Genomic DNA, 10,742 nt, shown 5'->3' on the forward strand with positions numbered 1-10,742 from the left:
AACTCCACTTTCAGTTTGTTCTAAGATTACCACGTTCTTAGCTTGTTCGCTTAACTTGGGAGCACATGACAGTCCGTTAATCTAAATTTATAAATACTCGGAAGTTTCTATGCACTTGCGTAAGTGGGCAAAGTTGATCCATTTTGGGAAGGAACTCCATTCCTTGGGAAATGACATCTGATGTTAGGTTGGAACATGGGTGCCATTTTCAAGCGTGGCGTATAAGGAAGGAAATAAGTTTTGATTGGATGAATCTGGGCTTCTGATTAGATCTGACTTCCTCTCTCAAGGGTCCTCGCTTGTTTCTTGGCCACCCTTTCCAGGGAATTAAGTCGTCAGTCCTTGAATTTTTAGGGGTCCTCTCTACGAGATATCCGATGTTAGGAGCTCATCTTNTACTACTACTACTACTACTACTACTACTACTACTACTACTACTACTACTACTACTACTACTACTACTACTACTACTACTACTACTACTACTACTAACAGTATCACACGTTTTGGGACTTGAAGTAGGGGGAAGAAGGAAAGGGGTAGCTTTTCTGGCCATTATTTCAAGACTTTTTTTTTACACCCAAAGCAAGCGTTCTTTGCAGTTATAGAGCTTAAAAGCTGGCAGTAGTCCGCGCCGTCGCGTCTTGGGCGATGGCCAAGGGTTCGAAAGGCTAGCTCATTCTTCTGCCAATTTGCAGTAATTAGGCTAAAAAGTCCTGTTTTTGGCAAAGCAAAGAAAGGGAACAAAGGAAATTCCAGTGCTCCACAGAAAAGCTGCACGAGATCCAATAATTAGAAGTATGGGTAGTGTATCCACGCCGAGACACTTCACACTTTACACTCTTCTTACCGAACGAAGAAAAACCCATAGATGAGGCAAAGTTTGCTCATTTGAACGTACACCAAGTCTCAAAGGGGTCGCCGTCTGAGAGTACTGAAGGGAACTATGGTGGCGATAGGTCGCAAATTGAAATGTCGCGTGTGGCTTAGAGCTCGCAACATCAACTCCAAAGCTTTTAGGAAACATCTGACAGGGCTCATAAAATGGCATGAATCAAAGCGATGGCTCATTTTTGAGCGGCAAAACGGCTTCGTGGCCTTTTGGTGAGTGTCGGTTTGAGCTCCTTCATTGGGAGGAAAAGTCAGGCGAGGGAATAAATCAAGGGGATTCAAGCATGGGAAAGTTACACTTCAAAGTGTTTAGACGCCAACCAAAGCAAGTGGGCACACCGGAAGCTCTCAACCAATGTTTTTGTGTTCTTTTTCATCTAAAAGGGACTTCCTTTTTGGCCTCAATGTGTCACCCTGGTTTTCCCTATGAAAGAACCGGATCTTGAAGGTTTCCTCGGCTTCCACAGAGATTTTGGTATCAAGCTTGGCGGCAAAGAAGGGTGTGAACTTTGGAAATATATTGCTGTCATCTTTATGTACCCCAAACAAGGAACCCGAATACATCAGCTGGAACAAGCTGAACTTGAGCAACAAACCACCATCGGTACTAAACATAAAATCAAGTAACTGGAATCTTCGGTCACCCGTCACATTTTTTTCCTAGCAAGGAGGACAGTTACTTGATCCAACAAAAGGCCTCACATGGCTCGATTTGAGGCTTGCGAGAAATCTGTCTCCAACTTGAGATGGACATCTTATTGCACTTGGCACCCAAAGGAGAACCATTTCTCATCCAATTTCCCCAAAGTGACCATCATCACCTCCAACGCCAGTTGGGGCAAAACAAGTATTAGAAGCCGTGGGACAGACACTGTTTAGATTTATACGTAAATCTGCTTGGACTCAAGACCTGCAGGGGATAGATATGTTGTGCTTCCTTTCGTACAATGATTGGTCTGATTGTCAATTTGAGTGACGATAAAAGAGCCAATCTAATCTTCCGTTCAGTATGCATTGATGGATGCTAAATGACGGGAACAACCATTTTTCGACTCGCTGAAAGAGCTGTCTGGCTGAGAACTTTTCGTTTCATCGTGATTAGTCTGAACTTCCGACAGGTTGACCTGGCTCTCCGGGAAATGCTATTAATCAGTGCTGAGTTAATCCAATTTCCAACTTTTTCTCTTCTTCGACTTGTTTCAGGTGCGCGAAGATTGGAAGTTTGTGGCCATGGTGGTGGATCGTCTTCAGTTATATCTGTTCTTCATCATTACAACCATTGGCACCGTTGGCATCCTCATGGACGCGCCCTTCATTTTCGAATACGTCGATCAGGATAAGATCATTGACATCTTCAGGGGGAAATAGAGATATATACGAAGAAGAGAGACGACTTCTTCATCTGTTCAGACCAGAGCGTTGCCAAAGAATCGAGACAGAATGGTGAAGGAATACATTGCTCAACTTATTAATCGATAGCCCGTCTTGATCGTCTCCAGTTTGCACCATATGCATACACAGGTCATTCCGAAACGAATAAGCTTGCGGAAACAAACTAAAGTGGTGTGTACGCGTGTATGTGTGTAGGTATGTGCGTAAGTGAGTGTACTAAAGTAAGGCCAGTGCTCAATTTCGATGATTATTTCACAATAATCTTGTAAGGATCTGATGAGAAAAAGTGCCAGTGGACATATTACACTCTTACATTTAATATAATTGCTAGAATGAGCCATGAGAGATTCTCGGTTTTGCCAAAGAGCAAAGGCGACACTCTTTCCGTCAAGAACTCTCCGCCAAACTCTGTTAACACTGCAGTTCGAAAGGGAGCACTACAGTTGTTGTTGTAACATACTACTACTACTACTACTACTAATCCTAATACCATCACCGCTACTACGACTACGAATACTATTAATTCTAGTGCTGCTACTCCTACTACTACTACTTCTTCTTCCTCTACTACTACTTCTACAACTGCTACTACTACTACTACTACTACTACTGCTACAATTACTACTATGCTACTATAGCTAAGATTACTAGCACTCTGCTACAACTCCGCAAACCGTCTCAAGTCAGATGGAGGACGCAATTATAATATGAATGAAACATACAATTTTACTGCATGCATCATCATCTGCCTAGCCCATATTTTCAGTGTGTGTTGCTCTCTCTCTTCTCATATTAATAATACAAAAACAAACGCTAATAATACTGAAATTATACGATTTCTTGACCAACCCAAGAACACGATTCCCACCCAAGATTCATAACTCCCTCAAACCTAGCCAAGCAAACCCCAAAAGCAATCCAATTTGTCCAAAAGCACTCGCTCGTTTGTTGAACCCGTGACTTACCATTTTACCCTTCAATTCAATTTTGACAGATACTTGGACGCGGTTCAAAAATTTGCAACCGAGAATTTGCTTCTTTTGTTGAACGACGCTTGATTTTGTGATTTGATTGGAATGAGAAGCCTTCGAAAAACATGTCACAAGTCATTTTAGCTTAAGAAACCCATTTGATTATTTTTAAAATCCCTCTCTAAACACGCCCTCCCATCAAAAGTAAGAAAATCAGCAGACATTTTGCCCCACCAAGAAAACAACATCCTGCGGTCATCATCTTGATCTCTCATCAAACTTGATTGAAAAAGAAAAGAAATCACGAACAACAAGAACTAATTACAACTACAAGCTATTATAGTGACGAAGAACTTTTGCACTTGCTCGTTTGCATGAGAAAATGATATTGAATTTAGGGATTATCATTATATAAAAGAGAAAAATAAATCCACTGCGGAACTGGTCGCGTCGTTCTTTTTTCGTCCTCTTGACGTCATCCTCAAAGGGAGAGCAAAACTTGTTCCTTCTTGATCCTTCCCAATTCCTTGGCCATTGAATCCACAAGCATCACCTGACGAAAACAAAAGATGAATGACAAATATTGAACATCCAGGGACAAGTGAAGTGTGTATTGACGTTCTTGCCCATTGAAGGGATTGAAGCTAGAGCTGTAAACAAGCCCTAAAACCATGACTCGAGTCTCACGAGCCTTTTGTCAGATAAGATTGCAGATTAACACTCGGACGGTATTGAGGATTAGTTTCCTTGTAGAGGAAAACAAAAGGATGATAAGACAATTGATTAATCAATCAATTAATGAGTTCTAATTTTGATACATAATTATGCCCTTTGGGACGGATCTCTTAATTTTCAGCTCAGCCAAGGAGACCTGACTCAATAATGGGTGTGTAACAAAGTGCATAAAAGTTTTGAAGTTGAAGTGTTAAATACGATGCTTGCTAAAGTGATCTTTAACAACGTGGAACCCTGCTCACGTCATTGAACCCGTGCGGTTCATTTGGACGGAGGATGGCAACCCTCTTTTTCGTCTGGTTCTGACGAAGAGTCATCAAAAGGAATATGGAAATAGCTCCCACGTGCAAAATACACATTATTTTACTTACCAGGAACCCTTTCTGCACAAACGTAATTCACAAGATTTGCAACCAAAGTGTTCAGCGTCCCTTGAAAAATGCACCGCTGGTGGAGTGCGTCTATGTCTGGAATTTGAAATACCTGTGAGAACGGCACGACGAACTCGAAAAGCGATTGAGGCATCCAGCCTCCGTAATCGCAATCAAGCAGCCATTGGAAAAGGCAAACATCCGCTTGTCCCGGAATGGGACGCACTACCATACAGCCTGGGTAATTCCAAGCTCGAACCAAGTCCCCTTCCTGAGGCAAAGCCGGATAGTCAACGCTACATCCTCCGGCTACGAAGCAATTGTCCATCATTCCTGAAGTTTTCAATTCATTGAGCAAATCCTTTCAGAAGCGCGACTTCAATATCGTATCTTTAAGCTCCAGGGAACAGCATTGGAGATGGATGAATGTGTTCCATTCTTCTTGCCTTACCATATTTTACACCGAAGACGAAATCCCTTGGGAAGAGTAGATTTCCATTGGCGGCTGTCAGTTGATAAGTGATCACCATGTCGGGATCAAGACGTTTGACTATGCGTGTGGCCTGAAAGAAATTCAAATTAGTCCTCAAACCTAATGGAACATCGAAAAGGACCAGGAAAAAAAAGAGATCTCTGAAATTGCCGATCTTGGATCGAATCTTATCGTTTGCCTTGAAGCACGCTTTTACCACAGACCACAACTTTGGGATGGAACCTGGAATTCACTTTTTTGAGCCAAGATATACAATTGATTTGGAGGTAAAGAGGTACACTGTGCGGGTCGTTTCCAATCAATAGATAAATGGCCATGTATTGTTGTTTTAAATTAGTCCCTCGAGAGGAAAGCTTCTTAAACTTAGACACATATTTTTATCGGTTATAGTTATTATAGCCAAACTATAGCGTAGTCTTTGCATATTTGTCGAACTTCCTAATAGCGATTAAAAAGTTGTGAATAATCTGAGTGGACTTTGATCATAGATACATTTGCAGCAGGGACAGGAAACCACCAAAAGCCATTATTGGGCAGAAAATAGTAGTAGACATGTCCTCAAAGTCAATTTTTGCCATCGCTGCTTTGCAGACACCATAGCTTATTTTCTTTACCCTTATAAGCATATTTAAAAAAAAAACCTAAAAGTTTCCTAATCCTTCCCATATTTATTAAATGTGCTAACTGACAGTGCCGTGGATACGTGCTCTTTAAAGGCTTATAAACACGACTTCGCTCCATAAACAACTGCTACATTCAACGACAAAGTGGCCGTTGTGGCTCTAACCTGCAAAGCTTTGTTCCAATTGGCCACGCTATTGACATCTCTCAAGAGATTTGCCACCATCTCCATATTGGCATTGAGGGTGGCACTAATACGGAAGGCTTTTCTTCCAGCACTGCTCCCACCTCTTGAAAAGGGACCTCTGACACCCACATCACCACTTTTTGTGGCACTAACAGAACCAAGAGGAACCGTGATAGAGGAATACGAAGAGGCGGTGTTTCGTCCTGGAGAAAAGTAAACATTTCAGGTGATTCTGTTTGATCTGTCAAAGAAGAAGCCTTTGAGCACGTGCTCCGAAGGGCGGCGGGTGTTGTTTCCCCAATACCAGATACCGGGTTTTAAGTTTCTCTGCCACGATCAACAAATGGATTGAACTCGTGCTGTTTGGTACAAATGTTGGGCCGAGAATTGACCGCAGAATTCATGGGCTCACCTTCTTTAGATTGGAGTTTATGGCCATTTTGGGATGCTATTCCGACATGGCGCCATTCGATTTGGTCCACGTTGTCGCAGGATATTTTGGCCGTCTTGCCGGCACTCTGCCAGCCGGAACTCAAATTAATGGTCTCCCAACTGGCCAGAAATGCCTTCTCAATGACGGCCTGATGGTTGAAGTCCTCCATGGCTATTCAGTCTCTCTCGAAGTCTGACCAGTCTAAAAAGCGTCAACCAGTTTTGAAAAAAAAGAGTGGCAAAAATTGATGTGTTGTTTTACATTATTTCAGTTTATCGAGACTTTTCGTCCTGAACACGGTAGAAAGGACCTTTGGTAAAATGTAATGTTAGGAAATAAAACACCTACTTTGGTCCCACTTGATCAGTAAACCATATGTAAACAGAGAAGAGTTTTCCCAATGACATGACCTTAATGAAACTGATAGTGATAGGACCATTTCTTCTGGAATATTAGCCCATTCACCAATACGAGCTAAATTCAGTGCCTGAATGCTTTTGTAGACTTTGAATCCATATGGAATGGTCCATCAATGAGGTTTAGAGTGGACGGAGGCTTTATTGGTGTATGGGCCAGCATTCCAGAGGAGAAGGTGTGGCCCTTGGTCGTTGGTGTCTTGGTAGTGTCATCCGTCACCAATTCCGGGCAGTCAATAATGAACATTATCAAAACAACATTGAATGAAACATATTCCAACAATCTAGCTTCAAAATTTCGGTTCGATGTCTCTGGTTGTTCTTTCTCAATTACTTTTTGATGTTCACATATTCATTGGCCAGAAAATATTGTCTGCAACCCTGGTTTGATGGGTCACGAAGATCTGGACAATTAGCAAAAATATCTATTCATGTCGCTATTCAAGTACACAGAGCCAATTTTGGATTCTAGCTGAAGTTCCATGCTTTTCGAAGTGCATTGCTTGTTCGGATTTGTGCATTCGATTTAATTGAACATCAGTTCATATATTTATTCTTGCCTAACTCTAGGGTAGGAAGTCTAGAGTTTCTGAAAGCTCACCCACAGCATACATACCCATCCGATCCGCTTTTGAATCGTTTTTGAAAACCGCTAAAATGACCCTTTCTAAGACTGTTCACAGCTGCGTAACTGAGATTTGGAAACTTGACATGGCCCGTGGGCTTTGGTTAGGGGAAAGGTAGTCAGTTACAATGCCAGGCCTCGGGAGAGGGTCGTCGAAAACTTACCAGAACTCGATGTGTAAGACACGAATAGCAGGTGTAATCCAATTAATGTCGTTGTTTGTTCTATGTATAAATGTGTGGTATGGGAGGTGGGTTCGCTACTAGTTCTACTTCGGAATTGAGCGGCTTCCGCCCGCTCTCACATAATCCATCTTTCTCCGAGTTAATTCGTCTACCCAAGGTGCTCCTTGTTCTTACACTACCCTGCCATACCTCCCACTATACATATATATGTGCGTACGCACTGTACTGTAGATACAGTTTATAATACAGACCGTAATACATGATACACTCATCTGGTAGATTCTTTGAGCCTCAAGGCTCCATCGAGAACTTAAGTTCTTTCGAGTGCGGTAAAGCTCATGTATCGGATGACAATGGGCCAAAGGCTCACGTTTCTTCACGACTAATACGAACATTGTGCTACCTACTCTGAGGGGGGTTGGACCTCGTTGTCATTATCAAGTACGGCCTCTTCGAACATTCCAGATGATGAATGCCTCACGTGTTCAGAGTCGGAAATGCGCCAAAACGAGAATAAGCCAACAACTCAACGGATATTCAACTAGTAACAACTCACTACTTCTGGCTCATTTGGGACCAAGATTGGGTGGAATTAGTAAACACTTGGAGGGCTCCAGATTCTGATGTGGAAACCCCGGTTAGTGGAAAGAGGGCAAATTTTCCCACGGAAAAGGGGCCAATGGCCTTTGGCACAAAAAGAGACAGCCCTTGGTACTTAGATGAGTATAGGCTACGTAGAATGTACGCGTTCGTACTTAGAGTACATCTAAAGAAAGAACCCTGTGGCTCAATTTTCATTCAAAAACTTCCCAGGAGAAGTTTTCGGCATTGGCGCTAAATTAGTTCTAGGGCATCGCTGCAATAGCTTCAATTTCACCATAAGATTTGCAACCGACTCTAAAGAACGTGCAGTCAGTCACAACTAGGCTTGGGCAAAATTTGCAAGTAAAATTGGTCCTTTTTGACAACAAAGTTGCATGAAAAATCACCTGATTTTTCAAAGAAAAAACCCATTCAGATATGCTTGGCACAAACAGATTTAGGATGGCTCCAAGGCCTGAGTTTGCCTTTTATTGATCTCTCTTACGTAGCAGCTGTCTGATGATGTCAGCACAAATTTTGGGAGGTCACTAGGGTACTTTTTAATACAGTAGAGGTACTAAAAAACCAAAATACAACGCAAACGCAATGGTAGACAAACAACATTTCGAATGTTTCAAAAAGTCTGTTTCAAAAATAGAAAATTCGAAAGGAAGAAAACTAATTACAAAAACGGCTTTTTGGGCTAAAAAGTACTTTTTAAGCATGTTGATGAGTAATACTGTGACAGTGAATTAAATGGTAACGCTGCATGAACCATTTTTTTAATAAATAAATGAATCTGAACTCTAGTTTAATCCTTTGACAAAGAACTATTCAGTCTCAAAAGAATGAGTGACCTCTCAAAATTTGATGGTGACGTCATCTTCCTTTTTTGCTTCAATGTCCCATACATGAATTGGAATGTTCAAATATATATTTTATACCTTATCATAATTACATGAGTGAAACGTTTAGTGGCTAGCATCACCAATCTTTAAAATTCCTTATTTCAAAGGCAGATATAAGTTACACAGATGGAAGTCTCTCACAGCTAAGTGCATTTAAAGAATTGATTAAAGAACTCGCAGAAAAGTCTCAAGATTTGCTGATTAAATTGAAAATTTGCAGAAACTTCTGGCACATTGATGCAAACTGTGTCCAGCCCTAAATCAATGTCTTTCCATTTTCAAAAATGAGTTTCCAGATCACAAATCCAAGATTCCATAAAGAAATTTAGTTCACAACGATGCAAGTTGCTATAACGTCATTTGACCGCATGCGCAGAGTTATCACAGATGTCTTGAGTATTTTAGAGCTAATAAATGGCAAATGAAGCAACATTTTATTTCTCCACCAATTAATTGTAATACGGAATATGAGTTCCAGAATTATTTTCATAGAAGTTCTATATTTGATAAACAAATTCACTTAATGGCGAAGTGATCAAAATACAATTTAAGATTTCGAAATAAGACTTTTAGTCTGTTGTTTCGTGCTTTCCATTATACTTTACACTCTCCATTCATATGTTAACAGTCCATCGTTGACAAATTGAAACGAAATACCTTTTGAACAAGGGGTTTCTGCAGATGATGTCGGTGTGACAAACTAGAGACATGGGAGCGTATAATGGGCGTGCCAGGAGGGGGCGTGTCAGGATTTCCGAGATTCTCTTAGGCAATGGTGCTGAAGCACAGGTGCAGAGGGGACCTGGTATTTCAGCATACCCTGGTAATCAAGTCTGGACCATTGACTTAAAATATTTGAGCCTGATTAGATTCAACATCTGTTGTAGGGACAGAGTGGCAACGGATAGGATCTCTTTCTCAAAGTTGAATCATTATTCTGAAGACAAACCTTATGAATACTAAGCGCCTCACTTTGAGCTAATCTTGGCAAGGTCCACTCAAATTGACAACACAATTTGTTCGAATCCATCCGAACAAGAAATACCTCGGATTAAGTGGCGAAATTATGACGGTTGTTTTTCAAAGGAAGAAATTCCTTAAGTTGCAAGGCCTACCAAAAAAATCAGATCAAGTTGATGATTGGGTGGTTAGAAAATACAAGAAGCTGAATGGTGAGAAGTGTAAAGCATTTAATCATTAAATTATGTAAATTAAGCATTAAATTTAAGTGTAACATTTAATCCCAAGGGCATTGGGAAAGCTGGTCGTCTCGCACGGTGGTTATAATTTTTGATTAAGTTTTTGCTCAAATGTGAAAATTTCTAGTCTTTGGCAAAGAAACAGACGGAACAACTTTTGTAAAATGACCATCTTTGAAAGTACCTCATATCACTTAAAATACATTATAAGGTACCGCCGTCCCAAACCAAGTTAAAAATTATCATTAGTCCTCTTTTATTATGCACTAACCTAAAGTTTCAATATCTATCTAGCAGATGCTTAGTTATTACACTTTGAAAGTTGCGTTTTGCAGATAAATAGATCGAGATATGACATAACTATATTTCAAGTTCTTGCCAAGACAAATGATGGATGTACGTCTTCGATGGCATGAAAATAAATCATATCCTTTCATTTTCGTAAATATTTCTTTAAAACCTAAATATAGAGTTGCTGGTACTTAAAACTTATTCGAGATGTATAGTTGTCGATCAGTTTTTCTTGAACATGAAAAGCTGCACTTGCCAGTCATATCTCTAAAATATTACAACGATAAATCTGACGGTTTAATTACCGAATTTGCCACTTTTTGCAATGATTGTTTGCTACGTACCAGCGACAATTTTTATCACACGTTGATAAAAACAATTTTGCATGTTTAAATGCCTCCATGGCCTTTGCGACAACCCATGAGTTGAGCACACTTTGAGC

At 40.6% G+C, this 10,742-nt stretch overlaps 2 protein-coding genes across 3 annotated transcripts in view; one reads left to right on the top strand and one right to left on the bottom strand.

The window, feature by feature from the left end:
• The window catches only part of LOC131879888 (acetylcholine receptor subunit beta-like 1), a 36,970-nt gene extending 33,275 nt beyond the window's left edge, over positions 1-3,695 (top strand). Inside the window, exon 7 of the mRNA XM_059226355.1 lies at positions 2,095-3,695. Coding sequence (XP_059082338.1) covers positions 2,095-2,259 — 165 coding nt within the window. The 3' untranslated portion in view covers positions 2,260-3,695. The remainder of the gene's footprint in view (positions 1-2,094) is intronic.
• On the bottom strand, positions 3,621-7,468 carry LOC131879889 (steroidogenic acute regulatory protein, mitochondrial-like). 2 transcript variants are annotated; one of them, XM_059226356.1, is made up of 6 exons: positions 7,300-7,468; positions 6,074-6,295; positions 5,641-5,864; positions 4,812-4,923; positions 4,473-4,693; positions 3,621-3,807 (listed from the first exon to the last, which is right to left on the bottom strand). In XM_059226356.1, the coding sequence occupies exons 2-6, from the start codon at positions 6,261-6,263 to the stop codon at positions 3,736-3,738; spliced, it is 819 nt and encodes a 272-aa protein (XP_059082339.1). In that variant the 5' UTR covers positions 6,264-6,295; positions 7,300-7,468; the 3' UTR covers positions 3,621-3,735. The 2 variants fall into 2 exon arrangements, with proteins under 2 accessions (XP_059082339.1, XP_059082340.1); XM_059226357.1 differs by lacking the exon at positions 7,300-7,468 and adding an exon at positions 7,127-7,223.
• Positions 7,469-10,742: the final 3,274 nt, after the last annotated feature.

Source organism: Tigriopus californicus, chromosome 4 (genome assembly GCF_007210705.1).
Source record: "Tigriopus californicus strain San Diego chromosome 4, Tcal_SD_v2.1, whole genome shotgun sequence".
NCBI lineage: Eukaryota > Metazoa > Arthropoda > Copepoda > Harpacticoida > Harpacticidae > Tigriopus > Tigriopus californicus.

Coding starts and splice junctions, on each gene's coding strand:
- LOC131879889 (XM_059226356.1), bottom strand. CDS start 6,263: ATGGAGGACTTCAACCATCAGGCCGTCATTGAGAAGGCATTTCTGGCC. Junction 4,924..5,640: donor ATTGGAACAAAGCTTTGCAG/GTTAGAGCCACA, acceptor AATTTCTTTCAG/GCCACACGCATAGTCAAACG. Junction 4,694..4,811: donor CGTCTTCGGTGTAAAATATG/GTAAGGCAAGAA, acceptor TGAAAACTTCAG/GAATGATGGACAATTGCTTC.